At 39.8% G+C, this 20229-nt stretch overlaps 2 protein-coding genes across 3 annotated transcripts in view; both read left to right on the top strand.

The window, feature by feature from the left end:
- LOC128657894 (gastrula zinc finger protein XlCGF66.1-like) overlaps window positions 1-999 on the top strand; it is a 32861-nt gene extending 31862 nt beyond the window's left edge. Inside the window, exon 6 of the mRNA XM_053712322.1 lies at window positions 794-999. Coding sequence (XP_053568297.1) covers window positions 794-999 — 206 coding nt within the window. The remainder of the gene's footprint in view (window positions 1-793) is intronic.
- A 4850-nt stretch (window positions 1000-5849) lies between these two features.
- The window catches only part of LOC128657080 (gastrula zinc finger protein XlCGF8.2DB-like), a 39055-nt gene continuing 24675 nt past the window's right edge, over window positions 5850-20229 (top strand). For both annotated transcript variants that reach the window (XM_053711318.1, XM_053711319.1), the window contains exons 1-2: window positions 5850-6036; window positions 6824-6993. The gene's annotated coding sequence lies outside the window, so the exon portion shown is untranslated. The remainder of the gene's footprint in view (window positions 6037-6823; window positions 6994-20229) is intronic.

Genomic DNA, 20229 nt, shown 5'->3' with positions numbered 1-20229 from the left:
GCCTCCAACTCCGGAGCTCACAGAGTATGTTATAACAAAACTCCATTATTATCACATCAAAGATAGAATCATGCAAGTTGTCCGAGGAGTTCAAGAAATCACCTATGAAGGCCACAAAATACAAATTTTTGCTGATTTATCGCCTATTACTTTGAGGAAAAGGAGAGAATTCAGAACCAATAGTAGCAGCCCTAGCCAATGCCCAAATCAAATATAGATGGGGATTTCCTTTTCGATTGTCCTTCACAGTAGACAAAACATCTTTTTCCTGTGCCACAGTTGAGGAAGGACAGTCTATTTTGAACAAAACTTCACATCGGTAGACGGAACGCCCCCTCCAGCACAATCGCCCAAACCTCAGCGAAAAGCGTCTGACCGTACCTGGACACAGTTCATCAAAAATGGGAAAACTCCAAGGAGAAATCATGATTCGGAAAGCCCAACCTGAGTCAAAGAGACAACTTATAAGTATTCTTTCATGTCCCCCAAACGGGGGAGTCAGAGACCTCATTGGATTTTCTTATGGGGGTTAACTCAAGAATTCTTGTCACAATTGATGTAGATCTACTCAGAACTCCTGTGTTCATTGTTTAAATAGTTAGTAAGGATTAGTCAGAAAGAGATCCACCTTTCATTCAATCATTCACTCATGCATTTGGGTCATTCCAATGATTCAAATGTTGGACATTTCTGAGACATGTATCTAATGTGCTGATATTATATGTCAGAAGTTCATATTGGTTTTTCATGTTCTTTATTATTTTTCATGATGTTTTGTTCTTTAACTTTACAGGATTCCGATTGCTAGTTATGACCAATACTGGTTCTTTGTTGTTTGTTTTCTTGTTGTTTGAACTAATTGACAAATGTTTTTCCACCTCGGACTACTTGTGCACTACAAGCAGGGTAAACCCTATGCTTCACGTACATTGCAAAAAAGTGGCTGATAGATCTGTATTTGCCGGGGGAGGGAGACCCAGCCGTACTGCAGTTTGGTGAGTCTTTCACATGTGTAATAAGAACATCTTTCACATGACTAAGAAATGTCTATAAATATATGTCTCTCACAATGTTAGAGGGTTACACTCAAATGTTAAGAGACGTAAGGCTCTAGACACATATAAATCCCTGAAGGCCCACATAATCTTATTACAGGAAACCCAATTTTACAAAAGTGAAAACCCCGAAGTATTGGGGATAGAGGGTTTCCCCTCCCATTCCATGCCACATGCCAATCTAAAAAATGCGGAGTGTCCATCTTAATCACTCAGACCTAAATTTCAAAGAGGATGAGGTAATAATAGATAAGTCGGGGGGGGGGCAGATTTATTATTGTTAAGGGGCAGAGATAACATGACTCACATGTAATTCTTGGCAACATATATGCTCCCAATGAGTCTCAAGCCCTTTTTATGTCTAAGATAGGTAAATTGCTTACTACTTGGAAGAAATCAAGGCTAATCATAGGGGGAGGATTTTAATTTGGTAACTTAATTCAGAATTAGATAAATCATCAATCCCACGACCAAACCTTCTTCCCAAAACTCTAAAAACTCATGTATGACTTTCTATTAGATCATAATTTGGTGGACAGCTGGAGATACATCAACCCGGAAAACCAGAGATTACTCATTTTACTCTAGTGTACACAAAGTGGGTATTCTAGAATTGATTATATTCTACTTAGCCAGATCATGACTACCTTTGATAATGGCTTCGGATATTTTGGCCTGCACATGGTCAGACCCATAATATAGGTGTTGACAAGAATATCTGGCTTGATTGACCTTACAGGGCAGAAGCTGGACAAAAATCCAACTTTATTTAGAGACAAAGTTTTCACACAAGTTTTCAGACAGGAATAGCACACTTTTTAGAGGACAAACATGACTCAGTGACTAATCCTATGCATATATGGGGGGCACTAAAGGCCTTTGCGAGAGGCATCTTGATAAAAGAATCCAATAAGCAGAATAGGGGTTATGTAGCACAGATTGAGCACTTAAAACAAGATATACAGAATCTGCAATCCCAACATCATTTAACACAAGATGACAGGGACACTCAGATTGTTGAAAGGACAGAAAATATTCACTAGATAAGTTGCTGACAAGCGAGGGCAACCAGATCCTTGAAACTTGGGGATGCTCAATATTTTATACAAGCTAATAAACCAGACAAGATGTTGGCTTTTAAATTAAAAGAAATATCTAGGATCAACTTCTGTCCCACAAATTCAAACATCGAATGGGACAGGTTTCTAATCACCCGCAGATCGAGTGCGAATACTTTTGGCCCAATAATTATCAAAAACTATACACTATACCGACACAAGGTACCCACTTGATTTAGCCTATAGATACCAATAATTTTTTGCAGGCCTGAAAACTACCTAAAATTGAGGAGGGGAGACTTAGATAAGTTGTACGCGCGAGGGATAACTACTCAAGAAGTGAAACAAGCAATCCGTAGTCTAAAGATTGGAAAGGCACCTGGTCCTGATGGATACTCGGGTATTTTTTATAAAACACTTATGCCAAGATATTAGCCCCATCTTAGTTACAATATTTAACCATATGCTAGAGGTGGAGAGATCCCTAAGGAACTTCTAGCAGGCTCGTATATCAGTGTTGCCTAAACCTGGAAATGCATCAGCAACTTTTGTAAAAATTACAGACCTATCTCGTTAATTAACTTAGACATTAAATTGTTTACCAAAAATCCTGGCAGTCAGGCTAAATGATACTCTCCCAAAACTTGTCCATCAGGACCAGGTGGGATTTATTCGCAACAGGGAGGCTCCAGATAACATTCGGAAGGTAATAGATCTCTAGATTACTCATCCAAGCAGGCTGTGCCTTCTCTGTTTTCTTTCCCTGGATGCAAGAGGAAGGCATTTGACCGTGTAAGGTGTAAGCTGGGCTATTGGACTAGTATTAAAACATATGGGCTTTACGGGAAATTTTTGTGCGCTATTTCTACAATATATTCTAACCCTTCTGCCTTTATAAAATAGGGCTGGGTATAAGTCTTCATCTATAACAATTCTTAATGGAACCAGGCAGGGCTGGCCCTTTATCACCACTACTATTTGCACTGTGCATCGAACCATTAGGCAGGCCAGCATCAGGCAAAACGTAGATATTACCAGGCATTAGAAATACAAGACCAGGAACATAAGATCAGCCTGTTTGCAGATGATGTTATTCTGCTCTGGGTCACTAAACCTATGATCTCTCTCCCCCTAATATACTCGACTATTGGCAAATTTGCCAATTCTCGGGTTACAAGATTACATATGATAAGTGTGAGGCTATTAGTGTACATCTTCCAGAACACACTAAAAAACTTTTAACACTGAATTTTGACTTTACTTGGTCTGACAGGGGTATGAAATACCTGGGCATTAACATTCCAAGCAATCTGGATCATCTATATAAACTAAACCTACATACCTTTGTTCACGCCACATTAAAAATTTACTATCCAGATGGAACAAAGCTTAATATCTCCCTATATGGCACGATTGACTTCGGTCAGATGGGACAGTTCTGCTAAAATTCTAGTATCTTTTCGGTCATTAACCTATAAATGTACCCACCTCAACACTACAGAAAATACAAAAAGACTTAATAGCTTTTATATGGAAATACCAAAGATCTAGGAGTAAACAAACAAACCCTTAGTAGACATAAGGTGGGGAGTAGGGATGGGGCTGCGGATTTAACATCCTATTATACACGGCTAGAATGGCACAATCCACCCTGTGGGCATAAATCATTTAGATAAAATCCAATGGGTACAGATAGAATCAGACATGATGAAGACATACCCTATTGTATAAACTCTTGTGGGTCTTAAAAAAAAAAGATAGACCCACTAATTGGAGATCCTTTATCACCATAGCACATACCATTGATAATGGTGGGACACCTGACAACCAAATACCCCCTTGCTTCAGGAGGGGGATCGAAAGCGACCCCGCTGGTAACGTTATCCACTAGTTATGACCAAGATACACAGGAGAAATGGGACAAACAAGGGACTATATCGAATTGCAGATGCTCTTGAGGGGACTAAGGTTATAACTTTCCATCAGTATGCTGAACTCAAAAGGTTGGGGGTTGCCAGTTGGTTTCACTACCTTCAGTTTGAGAGCCAGGGTAGCTGAAGTTTTAGGTAACGATAAGATGTCTGCTAGTTCTTATGTAGAGAGGTTGTGCTTGGCCACCAGTAGGGATTAGAGGAGCAATCTTCCGACCTTTATATTCAATTCAATACACCTCCTAAGTTAAATAAATTACCATTCTTGATAAAATGGGAGTCTGAATTAAATTTCACCTGGTCAGCAGAAAAGTGGTGTGACACTCTTATGGTCTGGCACTTCTTTTTCGATATGTGCCCATTTAAAAGAAAATTTCATAAAAGTGACATTCCGATGACTTTCACCCCTCCAGAATACATAAGATTCAGGCTAACACAAATTGTTTACAGAGGTTGCAATGAGAAGAGGGACATACTCCCATATGTGGTGGCATGTGTTGTCATGTAAATTAATAATATGGTCCCAAACGTCATCTCTTCTGAGTGAAATTTTGGAAGAGACAAATTAATTTATCCCTACTCAGAGCACTGCTACATGAACCCCTACCAGGTCTGAATTCAAGAGTTAATAAATTATAGCACTTATCTGTACGATAACTTAAACTAAACTATAGCTAGATACATGGAAGACATCGGTGCCATCATTTTTGTTAATCAAGAATAAGATTGATTTCTACTATCAGATGAGTAGTGCTTCTGCCGACATACTAGACAATAAGGGAGCAATTTTTGAGGATATGGGAACCCTGGATAATGTACTCCGAAGCTAGAAAATAGAAATAAGACAGCAAAGATTCAGAACACCTGACTAAAACCAAAAGAGTTATTGAAGTGGGTGCCCCCCTGCCTTCTCCCGCTCCTGCCCAGCTTGTCTGGGTGGGTCACACATCCCATTACCCTTCCCCTCCCCTTTGGATGAAGTCCAGTCTCCCCGGGACAGGGGGGGGGTGATAGATAGGCACCAGTGGGTCTTCTTACTGGCTGGGTCCCCCTCCTCCACAGGGTTTTGAAAGGTTATTACTGATAATAATATATTATGCTTAATTTGTGCTTTTGTATATGAGGTATGTGTACCCATGTTCAACTGACTTAAAATTTAGCAGAGATGGAATTCTTTGTCAAATGTAAATTATGCACTGTAAAACTCAATAAAAACTTTTGTTCATTATAAAAAAACATAGAAATTCTTGGTGTGGCTACAGTGGGTGTATTTGCAAAAGTCCACTAAATCCCAGCTAACTTGCTTTACTACATGGCACATGCTGTGCTTACTGATATGTTTGTCACTACATTGAATTTTCTTCCAGATGTGACTGCTAGTGATCTACACTCAGGTTTTGTTTCAATTAAATTACACAATTCTTGTTTAACATTTATTTTCATCTTAAGTTATTTAAAAGAAGACCATTGCCCCTGTAAATAGTGATTCTTTAGATTGTGGTTGTTTTTTTATTATTAGTTTAATTGAAATGATACTAAGATTTCATTGAACATGGAACAAACAGAAGATAAGTGGCTAAGAAATATGCCAGAAGCTGCAGAGCAGGAAATATGTGACAATATAGGTTACAGGTGATTCGTATGTGTGTGATTATGTCTGAGGGACACGGCACAGGTGAGTGTATGTGTGCGACATGGCTGTGGGAAACAGGGTAACAGGCTGCACACAGATATTGTTCAGAAAATAATTTTGTCCTTTTTTGCTTCTAGGTCGTTTCAGCTGAACAGTGGACACTTACTCAGGATGACTTCTAGAAGCAGAAGAATCCCTAAGAAGTATCTGGACGGCGAGAATTTGTGGACGGGCAGCTCAGTGCGAGAGGAGAAGAAGGCCAAGAAGAGAAAAAGGACACTGTAGGAGTTAGAGGCATGGAGTCACAGGGAACTGTCTTTCCTGAAAGGCTAGGGAGTGCGGTGCAGGCTGTCACAGAGGTAAGTGTTGGGCCCTTTCACCCCCTTTCTGCCCCCCCCCTTTATCTTCCTTTAGTCCGCATTCTATGCTGGGGTCTTCGGGATCTAACTCTGTCCAATCCCCAGCTCCCCCTCCTATCCACTGAGTTGTTTCTGAGCAGGACTTGTCTTCACCGGATATTCCCCCAGGTCAGGGGCGGGCCCTGTTGTCATCGGCTTTTAATTCCCCTCTTGTGGGGAGGCGCGGTCAGCTTCAGATAGATCAGCGTTGGGTCCGTATGTTCGATCAAGGAGGGCATCCATTCCTCCGGGGTATGCTTAGGCTGGGCGAAGGGAGTTCCTATAAAGAGTATCAAATCCGTACCTATGTGGTAGACGGGGGGTTTTTCAGTGAGCGGGGTCAAAGCTAGGATAGGGGACAAGGGGAACCAGAAGGGGGCCCTCAGAATTGTAGGTCCCTAGCGATAGTTGATCACGATGCCCCGAGCCTATAATGATAAAAATCTATGTGTGGGTGAGGTGATATTGTCCTCGTTATGGCTCAGATAGGAGATTCTGCTATCCCAAATATTTTTTCAGGGCATCAGGGTAGGCATTGCCACAGAGATAGTGCGGGTAGGGGGATATGTTCATGGGGGCCAATAATATACCCAGCAGTCCTTTGTCCAAATAACAAACACTCAAAGGAATGCTACATTTTTAAAGGTCAGCGACGGGCACTTAAATATGAGAGTTAATGATTCATCTAATAAATGTGCCGTTAAATGCTGGTAACCATATGAGTATGACTAACATATATTATCCACAGGCTGGAAAGGAGGTTTCATTCGGAATCACGGCTGGGGAAAGGGCGGAGGGAGCAGTCAACAGAGGAGCAACAAGATCAAGGAACAGAGAGCCAGCAGAAACAACCCAGTCCGAGCAAAGTGAGGCCTAGGGTGGAACTTTCAATTTGTGGAGCCGTAGTACATAAGAAAGGTAAGAAATGTAGTATCGTTATCTCATCCGGATAGTTCTAGTTGGCAGGTTGACTCTTATGTTGTTAAAGGCCCAAATATGAACAAAGTAGGGGCACAGTGGGGGGTCAAAAACGCCTCTGATTCAGAGGAAAGTGAGGGGGATAATGTTATAGAGTAAATCGGTAACCACTCTCTTTCACATTTAAAAGGAAAATAGTGCAGAAAGCTCAGAAAGGAAAGTTCCTTGACTTTTTTTAGTATTAGCTAGGGAAGCTGTTGCCACTAAGTCAAGAGCAAAGAATGCAGCAGCACCACCAATTCTTCTTAAAGGTTTATTGGACCAAACGATATATTTCTTTGTTTCAATAAACTTTAACAAGAATTGGTGGTGTTACTGCATTGTTTGCTCATGGATATTTGTTAGGGGAATTTGGTGTATACCCTGACAGCTTGCACACCTTATATACCTGCTTGAGTGCTGAACAAAGTTTGAATTGCCACTAAGTCAAGGGGAGAAGGCGCTAAGGCTAGGAAAAAGATTTCATTTGTGGACTGGGTTTAAAGGGTTTGCAGTGTACTCTGATGTTTTCTGGATGTTTTTTGGATTGCTATCCAGAGCAAATAAAAGGTATGATGCGGTATTTGCATTTAATTGCGTATTGTTTTACAAGCTATGGGGGAATTCAAGAGAGGTAGCGTGGCCACGGGTGGAAAAGGGCAGAAAGGATTTTTTGGGGTAAAAATCATTGACATGGTCATGTTTAGTTAAATTAGCAGAAGAGCAGAATCCGTTTTATTGCTAAGGGGGGAATAAATATGAGGTGAAGGAATGTTGAGGGCGTTTAACGGCAAGCTCTAGTGACAGGGGGGATTATCTTGTAAGTACAAACATATTTATAAACACTGCACAGGTAATCACCCCAGTTTGGATTGTAGAAGAAAAGAAGGGGGTAAGAATAATTCCTTTCAGGGCTCAGGTGGATTTCAAGGGGGGTGGGGCAGGGGGTTTGGCCAGAATCCCATTGAAAAGTAACTAAGATTTTGAAGGTATGGAAGGATATCATATTGTCAAGGACAGGGGGATGTTAAAAGGAAGGTTTTGAATTTGGTTTAAGGTGCCTATCAGTAGGGGTGCGCATCTTCACTGGTTCCACGATTCGATTACGATTATCAATGTCACGATTCAATTCTACGATGCCATCATGATGCATCACGATGCATCACAATGCATCACAATTAGTTCCCTAATTATGCCAATGATTTAAAGTTTTCAGCAAAAAAATTCAAGGCAGTCAAAAAGAATTTTTTTTATTTTATTAGATCAAAAAAGGACACTCATTCTCATGTGCAAAGTCTGAACACAGCAGACAAAAACAGTATTTAATCTTGCTCTCGTTTGCAGCACATGCGAAAAGATCTGCCAGTCCTTGCTAACGTAATGTGCAGTTTACTGTAACATAAGACTCCGTCGTCGACTGAAGTCCATGAATCACACGTTATTGCGACTCGACTGGCTTGGCTCATTGATGCAAATTACCTGAGCTTTGTTTCGTGGTAGAGTGCAGGGTATAATGTTTCTGTAAAGTTGACTTGCGTGACGGGAGCTTAGTAACGTGGCTCTAGTATCTTCAACAGGGTTGCGAAACCCGAGGTTTTCCACAACAGAGTAAGGCCGTAGGGCCCTTCGCTATGAAAGTTGCCACAGCTTTGGTTTATTCTCTTCCCTTTTTCAGAGTTGGGGCGGCAAAGTTGACAGCATCGCATCAATTCTTGGCTGAGCTAGGCTTGTTATTTCCTTGGCACCTGGCGGCAAGTGTTAGCATCTCAGAGTGAAAACGGCTAACTTGATTTCTCAAGTTAGTAGTATTCCCTAGGTATTTAATTTTTGTGTGACAGGGCTTTACAAACACCGCGTGTGTCTTGTCCAATTTGTGCTTTCCAGTATGTTCATAAAATCCAAAATAGTGCCAGAGGTTTGCTTTTAAAATGCTAGGTGCATGATTTATCTCTCTTTTTGGTCTCCTTCTGTCGTTTATCATGACATACATATGTGACGGATGATGTCAACGTCGAACTCTGTCAGTGTTAAAAAAACAAAACACTAAGTTGTCAAATGTCAAGCCGCAAATGTAAAATCAACATAGATATTTAAATTTAGTACATTACATTAGTAACTTCAACTTGCCAACATTTGAAAACAAATTGCAGGGACACTTGGCATTTGGCATGGGGGGCTTGGTTAGGTTTCTGGACTGGTAGGTATTGTAACGGTATAGGTGTCTGGAACACCACAACATAATAAAAAAAACACTACAATTGTGTTGATGCAGTTAGTCTTCAGACTCGCCAGAAACAGCAGTTATGAAGCAGCTGTCACAAAGACCGCTGCTCCATAACCTGTATGCCTGCTCTGAGCAGGCGGACAGACATCGCCGCAATTCAAACCCGATCGAGTACGATCGGGTTGATTGACACCCCCCTGCTGGCGGCCGATTGGCCGCCATTCTGCAGGGGGCGGCGTTGCACCAGCAGCTCTTGTGAGCTGCTGGTGAAATGCTGAATACGGAGAGCGTATTGCTCTCCGTATTTAGCGAGGTCTGGCGGGACCTGATCCGCAGCTGTCGGATCAGGTCCGCCAGACTTTGATAATGGGGGCCTCAGTCTCAAATCAATGCAGGAAAAAAAAATACAGGATAAACTGCTGTTCCTTTAGGGGCTACTTTTACAAGTAGACTACCTAGAAAGAAAATGTTTGGGTTTTGTGTCCTTTAAGTGTGTAATCATGTATTACTGTGTCCTCGTAGTACTACTAATAGTAGTAGACACGTAATATTACACACTTAAAGGGACATGAAACCCCAAATTTTTTTTTTCATGATTCAGATAGAGAATACAATTTTAACAACATTACTTCTATTGTTTAATTTGCTTCATACTTCAGATATTGTTTGTTGATGAAATAGCAATTTACAAGAGGCATTTCAACAAAGGATAAGTAAATTAGATATAGAAGTAAATTGGAAAGTTGTTTAAAATTGCATGCACTTTCTTTTGCATCACAAATGGGGGTTTTATGGCCTTTAGTATGTTTTAAAAAAATGCAGCCTTAGCCTTGTTATAAATAACACAGGGATTGGGTTCGGATTGGTACCTTTTATACTCCCTAACAGAGCACATGAATTGCATATAGTATTATTTAAGTATAGTGTATATTTTCAATATTTGCAGATGTGGTCAAAACTTTGTAGGAAAATTTGTAATCATGCAGTAGTATGTGACTGACTAATGTGTGTCACACAGTCTGTGTGTGTGTGTGTGTGTTGTGACCGACCTGACCAATCATTTCATGACCAATCCATGTGATATGGAGTTTCATAAATAAATACAAATGAAAATAAAGCACAATAATGTTCATGAGCATTTTGAAAAAACATCTAGAGGGGCCTGTGATTTCACAGATATGCGATAATGAGGGTTTTTCTAGTAGAAATTAAGATAAGTGGTGCTCACAGGCAAAATGTATTCTGCTTTACTAAGTTTCTCACCATAGGACTCCGTCTCCCACAAAATAAAAATGAGCCCGCCGTGTGTACTCTGAGTCGTCACCATCACTCAGGCAGTCACGGCACCAGTCCTCCTACTGCTGCGGCACTTCCAGAGACCGCCCATTAGAAGCCCCGTTGCTTTATGGCGACGTGACGTCAAACGCTGTGCTAGTGTACCTGGTTGGTAGTACCCGCGCGCTTTTCTCTACAGTTGTCCTGGAGACGGGGTCACGTGATGATACATGAATCGATTCGCGCCCTTCACTGCATCAATGCAGAATCGTTTCATGCTGCATCGCGATGCATCGTCCTTCACGATTATTTTCAGCACCCCTACTATTCAGGGAGAGGTATATGGGGCAAAAAAGGCAAATAATTTAAAATCTGCATACACATTACCAGAGGTATTGAGGGAGAAATTAAAAAAGATAGTTGATTTAGGGAGGATAGGAGGCCTTTTTAAGTAGAAGCCATTGGAAAGGCTGGTAGTGTCACTGTTGGGAGTGGTTTCCGAAAAAAGAGGTTGGTAAATTTAGAATGATTCAACACTTGTTTTATCCTAGAGGTCAATAAATGTCTGCCCATGGGATGCGCAATTACATATTTTCAGATGTTCAGTACCTTTTTGCATTGGTTGGTACAGAGAAGGACAGGTAGCAGGTCAATAATCCATTATTTTGATGACTTTATGGTTGTTGGGGAGCGTGATACATGCGAATGTGAGGAAGCTGTTAAAAATTGTCATAAAGTTGTGGGTACCTGTAGCACAGGATAAATCAGAGGGGACCTTGTACTAGTTTGTCATTTTTAGGCATAGAAAATGATTCAGTGAATAAACAATGTAGATTGCCAAAGAATAGGGTAGCTAAGATGATAGCAGCTATAAAACAGGTAAGAAAACATAGGTAAGAAAAAGTAACACTTAGGAAGATACAAAAACTGTTAGGGCTGCTACATTTTGCATGCAGAGTAATACCCTTAGGAAGAATTTTTAAAAGAAGACTGGAAATCAGTACAGGGGGCGCGGTGTTGTCCAGCCATAGAATTAGATTGAACAAACAGTTAAAGGGGAGAGTTGCAAATTTGGGACAGTTTTTAAAGGGATAAGGATTTGGGAGGAACAGGTATTGGCAAATGAGATACAATTATACACAGATGCTGCGGGCAGTGTAAGTTTTTTGAAGCATTTTTAATGGCTAATGGTGTGTAGGAAAATGGCCTCATGTATGGGAGGATAAAGGTTAGACAAAGAACCTAGTGTTGTTGGAATTATTCCTATTGTTATCGCAGTAGAGCAATGGGTAAGGAATTAGCTAATAAAAGCATTTTGTTTTGGTCTGATAATATGATAATAATGGTCGTAGATGTAATGAACATATTGTCAGCATCCTCTCCCCAGGTCATTGCATACGTGCAGCATTTCGTTCTAATGTCTTTATATAAGTTTTAGGGCTAGGCACATTCCGGGCGTTAAAAATGTTATTGCTGATTCTTTGTCAAGATTTAAATGGGATATATTCAAAAAATTGGCACCTAATGCAGAGCAGAAAGATGAGGACTGTCCCATTTATCTTGGCTGATTGGGAGCAAGTAGAGATGATCAGGAATTTGATAAAGGTCAGTGGCTCTGCGGACGTGGGTGGCTTATAATATACATTGGAAGGATTGGGAGCAATTTGTAGAGAATAAAGAAGAAAATAAAGATAAGCTCTTTTTAGAATACTTAGTAAGACTTAAGCAACTAGGGATTAAAAAAAGGAAGCTAGGCAACATATTGGCAGGTATTTTATATTTTGCACAGCTATTAGAGGAGAAGGATGTTAAAAACAGATTTATAGTTAAGAAAGTGTTAAGAGGTTGGTCAGTGGGGGAAGAGAAATATAAAGATAAAAGGGAGCCCATTACATCAGAGAGACTCCAAGTCCTGATAGACTCATTAAAGAATGTCTGTGTGGATGTCTGTGAGGTGAAGTTATTCTGAGCAGCTTTTGTTTTGTTTTTTTCATCGACTTTGCGTATAAGTGAGTTAGTGGCTTCAAGTAAAGGATCAATTTGAAGCGGTTTGAAATTAGAAGATGTCGGGTTGTCTGACAAAGTGGTTTTAATATTAATTTAAAAAGTCTAAAATGGATAGGGAAGGAAGAGGGTCATGGATAGCAGCTAGGGAAACAGGAAATTGAATCTGTCCAGTAGCACGTGTGAGGAGCTACTTGGAGGCAGGTCCCGCAGCGGCATTATGTTTTTCATACATACACATGGTGGTCCTTTAACTAAACTTCACTTCAAAAACTAGGTTGGAAAGTCAATCATTTGGCCCCACACTCCTTTAGCATAGGAGCAGCTATGAATGCAGCCTCACTAGGAGTGCCTACAGACCAGATAAAGAGGTTGGGCAGGTTGAAATCAAATGCTTTTAAGAAATAATTTTGACCTCTGTCTAATATATATAATTTCTCTTTCAGTTTTTGTGTAAAGTTGACGTGTGAATTGTTTCTATTACAGAAAGTGCCTTAAGAGTTTGGATATTGGGGCACTCCTATGTGCATTGGGCTGCAACTACCAAGCAAGGAGTGAATTTAGGATTCAGCTCTAGAATAGTAGGAATTAGATGGATAGGACAGAGAGGGATGAAATGGAGGCGGCTGATGGAAGTGGCGGAGGTATCTAGGAGAAAGTGGAGCATGTAGTGATCATCCATTTTTACGAGGCAAAGATATAGGTTCAGTACCTTTTTATTAGTTGCAGAACAAGTGAAAAAGACCTGGTCCTAATTGGCATGGCCAGAAACTAACTTGGTATGGTCAAGTATTATCTCTAGGATGTTTTGGAGGGACTGTATCCCACAAAATGGAGGATATCAGTGCAAAAAAAGTGAACCAGGCAGGAAGGAAAGTGATAGAAGAAATATGAGGCAATGTGCTAGATAATCGGGGTTAGAAATTTAGTAGTTGTACAAAGCTGATGGTGTTCACTAGACAAGCAAGGGCAACAACATATTCAAAGAGGACATCCGGAGTATGATGCAATCTTTTGTGGAGGTAAGAAAAGGTCACAATGGGAATTAAGGGTGGCAGGATCCTCTTTTGTTGGTAGGAAATATGGCGGCCTGGCACGTGGGTATGGCGGTAATAGGGGGAGGTATGTAGGGTACAGGGGACATTGAGTGGTGGTTTGTCGGTCAAACTCAAATGCCCTCCTAGTCTGCAGACCTTTCAGCCTGTTATCTGCCAAGTTACACCTCTGAGTTGCACGTGGTTACGCTGGGCCGCCCATTTTCTTTACAATCTCCAATAGGGCTAATATCCAGCACAAATGTCCCAAGGTGTGTGCACACGCTGTGTGGGGTTAACTGCCAACCCCCAGAGATAATGCCAAATATCAAGAACACAGCAGCACCACTTGTAATTTCGAAACCCTTCTTTTATTCCATATCACATGGGCAGCAAAAAGTAGTTAAAACAGAACAACGTTTTGGGTCAAGCACCCTTATTTATGTTCAAACAGTGTATGTACCCATTAACCAACTTAAGTACCTGTAGGCAGGTGAGACCACAACTCTTTAATTAACACTTTAAATATGCCTTTATGGTTTTCATTTGTATACACTGACCCCTAGTGGTCTACACCTATATATACTATTTTTCAATAAAAAAAATATTTATATAATTTAAAACACATCTAACATGACATGGAAAAAAGCAGATCTACCATACAGATTTGTGTATGAAAATAAACTTTTCCTACTATGTGGCGCCACCTGGTGGCGCTACATAGATGATATCTTTGGCATTTGGTGGGGCGACATTGGTACCCTCCAGCGTTTTATGCTGGTATTGAATTCTGCAACAAGGAGCATGAAATTCACATTATCCTGGAGTGAGGAGTCTATAAACATTTTGGACACTAAGGTATATAAGGATGGGGGTGTGCTAAAAACTGATTTGTATAGAAAGGATACAGATAAGAATAGTCTCCTTCACTATACTAGTGCACATGCCCTATACTAGTGCACATGCCCCAGCTCTAATTAAGTCACTTCCTTTTAGCCAAATGTTAAGGGTGAGAAGAATTGTGAGAAATGATGCCTTAGCCCTGGTTGGACTAAAGGAGATGGGAGATAGATTTTTGGAGAGAGGTTATACACATAACATGATAGAGGATGTCATAAAAAAGGTACTGGAATTACCGAAAGGAAGGGTCAATAAGGAGAATAGCCTAAATAAGAAATACCCTGACAGGTTGGTATTTATTTCTGAATATAATGCCTATGCCTTTAGCCCAAGAATTCCAAGAATATTACGAAAACATTGGCCCATTTTAAGTCAGTGTAACCGTGAAGTGAAAGCCTTTATACAGCCGCCTATGCCAGCATACACTAGACTCCCCAGCCTAAGAGATAAGATAATCTGGGCTGATGTGGGGAGCAAAAAGAAGAGTAGACAGGGCTTTATAACCGCAAAGAATAATGGCTGTTTCCCTTGCCTTAATTGTTCAAATTGTAACAATATGAATAAAGGAGAGTAGTTTCACTCACCCCTTAATGGGTCAGAATTTTAGGATTAAAGGGTACTATAATTGTAATGCCAACTTTGTAATATATCTAATTAAGTGTCCATGTGGCATAATTTATATTGGCGAGATGACCCAACGGGTCAGGGATCGAACCCTACAACATAAATCAAATATTAGGACCAATGACCTTAATGCTCCTGTAGCATACAATTTTTTGAAAAAAGGCCATACTATCTCACAATTAAGATTTCAAATTATTGATTATGTACACATTCCTAGAAGAGGAGGCAATAGGGAATTACTCCTTAAGAGATGTAAAGCCTTTTGGGAAATAAATTACAGTCATTAATCCCCAAAGGTATGAATAGGGAACTTGATTTGAGTGTATTTATATAAAGGCTGATTTCAGGGTTTATTTATACAAGTTATGTGATAGATTTTGCATTGTCTATGACTTAATCTGTTTGGTAGAACTGCTGCTTTCCATGTCTGTTTAGATGTGTTTTAAATTATAAAAATATTTTTTTATTGAAAAATAGTATACAGTATATAGGTGTAGACCACTAGGGGGTCAGTATATACAAATAAAAACCATAAAGGTATATTTAAAGTGTTAATTAAAGAGGTGTGGTCTAACCTGCCTACAGGTACTTAAGTTGGTTAATGGGTACATACACTGTATGAACATGAATAAGGGTGCTTGACCCAAAACGTTGTTCTATTTTAACTACTTTTTGCTGCCCATATGATATGGAATAAAAGAAGGTTTGGAAATTACAAGTGCTGCTGCTATGTTCATGATATTGGCACTTTTTTTACAATGCCGGCGCATTGAATTGTGTTACAATTTCTTTCATGTAAGTGGCAAGAGTCCATGAGCTAGTGACTTATGGGATATACATTCCTACCAGGAGGGGGCAAAGTTTCCCAAACCTCAAAATGCCTATAAATACACCTCCCACCACACGCATACTTCAGTTTTACAAACTTTGCCTCCCTGTGGAGGTGGTGAAGCAAGTTGTGCTTGATTTTCTTCTGTGAAAGGCGCTTCTAAGCATTTTGAAGCCCAATTCCTCTGAGTACAGTGTTTGTCAGAGGAATGTGAAGGAAGTATTGCCTGTTGATTAAGTGGTTTAAACCCATGGGAAATCCTTTCAAAGGCTCTCTGTAATCGGTGGTAGGGATTCATTCCTTGCCTCCCTTTTCAAATTGACGTTATACTCCTATACCATTACCTCTGCTGATATTTTTCAGTACTGGTTTGGGTGTCTGCTATATGTGGATGGGTGTCTTCCGGTAAAGTATGTATTTTAAGACACTCTTAGCTATGTTGGCGCTTTATGTTATAAAGTTTTAAATATATGTATTTGCTTATATTTGCCAAGTGTCAGGTCTATGTATATTTCCCTTTTCTGCAGACTATCAGTTTCAGTATGGAGTTTTTATTTGGGAAGTTTATTTTTTATTTCTATCTCTTACCTGGGGTTTCAGACGTCTTCAATCTGACTTGTTTCCAAATTTTCATGGGCAAAATAGGCGCGCAGGGACGCAAAATGCAGTTTTTTATGGCGTCATTTCTGGAGTGGAAATTTTTTGCCATGAAAGTGCATCTAAGGTAACTTAATTGTTGTCATTTCCTGCATCTTTGTTGGCGCAACGTTGTTTAGGGCGAGGAAGACACACTTGTTATGACATAAGTTGCGTCATTTTCTGATGTTAACTTTGGTGCTAAAATATTTTTTTCCTTTTTGTGTCTTGCGTCCTACTTGGCGCCAGAAATCTTTTTATATATAACCCCTCTTGCTTTTTTGCTTCTGGTTCTCTCCATGTTAAGAACTATGATACTAATTTTTTTTGCATTCTACTTTTGCATAAGTATTATTTCTCAATCCTGAAACTGCTATATGAGGAAATTGGATATTTTATTTAAATGTTATTTTTTTTCTTTTTACATTTTGCAAGATGTCTCAATCTGATCCTGCTTCTGATGTTGCTGTAGAAACCATGCTGCCTGAACACAGTGCTACCAAAGCTAAGTGTGTCTGTTGTAAATTAACTGATGTTATTTCTTCAGCCCAATTATGTGGCATCTGTCATGATAAGCTTTTGCATGCCGATAATGTTTCTATTAGTACTAATACACCATCTCTTGTTCCTTCAACGTCTACAGTACCTGATATTCCTGCAGATGTTAAGAATTATATACTGCAGCTATAGCTAAAGCTATGTCTGCTATTCTGCCTTCAAATAAACGTAAAAGTTCTTTAAAAACTTCTCATAAATCTGATTAAATTTGTATTGACCGACAGTATACTGAAATATCCTCCGCTGATGAGGATTCTGAATTGATATCTGTCTTGATAATAAAGCCAGGTAAACCTTTGAATACTGTTTTTAAACCTTCTAAGCTTGCTCCTGAGGTTTTTCCTGTTCCAGATGCTGTTTTTGATATGTTTACTAAGGAATGGTGTAAGCCTGGTTCTTCTTTCAATCCTTCTAGGTTTAAGAAGTTGTATCCTTTACCTGTGGCTAATTTAGAGCTTTGGGAAAAAGTTCCTATGGTTGATGGGGCTATTTCCACTCTTGCCAAACTTACTACTATTCCTATGGAAGATAGTACTTCTTTTAAGGATCCTTTGGATAGGAAGATTGAATCTTATCTTAGAAGAGCATATTTACATTCTGGCTATATTCTTAGACATGCTATTTCAATGGCTTATGTTGCTGTTGCTTCAACGTTTTGGTTGGATAGTTTAGCACAGCAGGTAGAAGATAATGATTTGTCCAGCATTATTCTTTTGCTTCAACAGGCTAATCATTTCATTTGTGATGCTATATTTGACATTATTAAGATTGATGTTAAATCTATGTCTTTAGCTATTTTAGCCAGAATAGCTTTATGGCTTAAATCTTGGAATCTGACATGGTGTCTAAATCTAGATTACTATCTCTATCTTTCCAGGGTAAGAATGTTTTTTGGTTTTCAATTATATTCTATTATTTCCACTGTTACTGGTGGGAAGTGAGTTTTCTTACCTCAAGATAAAAAAAATATAAGGGTAAATTTAAGGCTCCTAATCATTTTCGTTCCTTTCATAAGAATAAGGAACAAAAGTCTACTCCTTCCCCTAAGGCCACCGGTTCCAATTGGAAACCCATCCTCAAATTGGAATAAAAGGGTTTCGAATAGGATTCAGAATAAGGCCTCCTGTGAGAAGATTCTTTCTTTCTCATATTCCAACAAATCCTGTGAAAGCTCAGGCTTTTATGAAATGTGGTTCAGATCTAGAGCTTTCAGGGGTGATTGTTCTGGTTCCTCTACAGGAACAGGGTTTGGGGTTTTATTCAAATCCATTCATTGTCCCAAAAAATGAGAATTCTTTCAGACCAGTTTTGGATCTGAAACTTTTAAATCGTTTTGTAACTTTCAAGATGGTGACTATAAGGACTACTCTGCCTTTTGTTCAGCAAGGGCATTTTATGTCCACAATAGACTTTCAGGATGCTTATCTTCATGTTCCAATTCATCCAGACCATTATTGGTTTCTGAGATTCTCTTTTCTAGACAAGCATTACCAGTTTGTCGCTCTTCCATTTGGCCTAGCAACAGCTCCAAGAATCTTTTCAAAGGTTCTCGGTGCCCTTCTATCTGTAATCAGAGAGCAGGGTATTGCAGTGTTTCCTTATTTGGACGATATCTTGGTACTAGCTCAGTCTTTTAATTTAGCAGAATCTCACACGAATCTCTTGATTCTTGATTCCTCAAACAAAGGTCACCTTTTTAGGTTTCCAGATAGATTCAGTGTCCATGACTCTGTCTTTAAAAGACAAGAGGCGAATGAAATTGGTTTTAGCTTGTCTAAACCTTCAGTCTCGATCATTCCCTTCAGTGGCTATGTGCATGGAAGTTTTAGGTCTTATGACTGCAACATCGAACGCTATCCCCTTCACTCGTTTTTAATATGAGACCTCTGCAGCTTTGTATGCTGAATCAATGGTGCAGGGATTATACTCGGATATCCCAATTGATATACTTAAATCCCAACATTCAACTCTCTCTGACTTGGTGGTTAGACCATCATCGTTTAATTCAGGGGGCCTCTTTTGTTCGTCCTACCTGGACTGTGATCACAACAGATGCAAGTCTTTCAGGTTGGGGAGCTGTCTGGGGATCTCTGACAGCACAAGGGTTTTTGGAAATCTCAAGAGGCGAGGTTATAAATCAATATTTGCTATTTCAGGGCTCTTCATGTTTGGCCTCTGTAAAGAGAGAACCATTCATTCGTTTCCAGACGGACAATATCACAACTGTGTCATATGTCAATCATGAGGGTGGGACTCGCAGTCCCCTAGCTATGAAAGAAGTATCTTGGATACTTTCTTGGGCGGAATCTAGCTCTTGTCTAATTTCTGTGGTGCATATCCCAGGTGTAGACAATTGGGAAGTGGATTATCTCAGTCTGTCAGACCTTACATCCAGGGGGAGTGGTCTCTCCATCCAGATGTATTTTGTCAGATTGTTTAGATGGTGGGGTCTTCCAGAAATAGAGCTGATGGTTTGTCATCTTAACAAGAAACTTCCAGGTACCTATCCAGGTCCAGGGGATCCTCAGCGGAAATGGTGGATGCTTTAGCAGTTTTCTTGTTTTACCAGCCTGCTTATATCTTTAGCCCTCTAGTTCTTCTTCCAAGAGTGATCTCCAAGATCATCATGGAACAATCGTATTTGTTTCTGATAGCACCAGCATGGCCTCACAGGTTTTTTTTATGCGGATCTTGTCCAGATGTCCAGTTGCCAGCCTTGGCCACTTCCTCTAAGACCAGACCTTCTGTCTCAAGGGCCGTTTTTCCATCATGGATCTCAAATCCTTAAATTTGATGGTATGGAAATTGAACGCTTAGTGCTTAGTCATAGAGGTTTCTCTGACTCAGTGATTAATACTATGTTACTGGCTCGTAAATCTGTTTCAAGGAAGATGTATTATCGAGTTTGGAAGACATATCTTTCATGGTGTTCTCATAAATTCTCCTGGCATTATTTTAGAATTCCTAGACTTTTACAGTTTCTTCAGGATGGTTTGGATAAAGGTTAGTCTGCAAGTACTTTGAAGGGACAAATCTCGGCTCTTTTTGTTTTATTTCATAGAAAGATTGCTTCCTGATATTCACTGTTTTGTTCAGGCTTTGGTTCGTATCCA

Source organism: Bombina bombina, chromosome 4, assembly GCF_027579735.1.
Source record: "Bombina bombina isolate aBomBom1 chromosome 4, aBomBom1.pri, whole genome shotgun sequence".
Classification (NCBI taxonomy): Eukaryota; Metazoa; Chordata; class Amphibia; order Anura; family Bombinatoridae; genus Bombina; species Bombina bombina.
The sequence above is the reverse complement of the archived record's forward strand: the minus strand, read 5'-3'. Positions and strand labels throughout refer to the sequence as shown.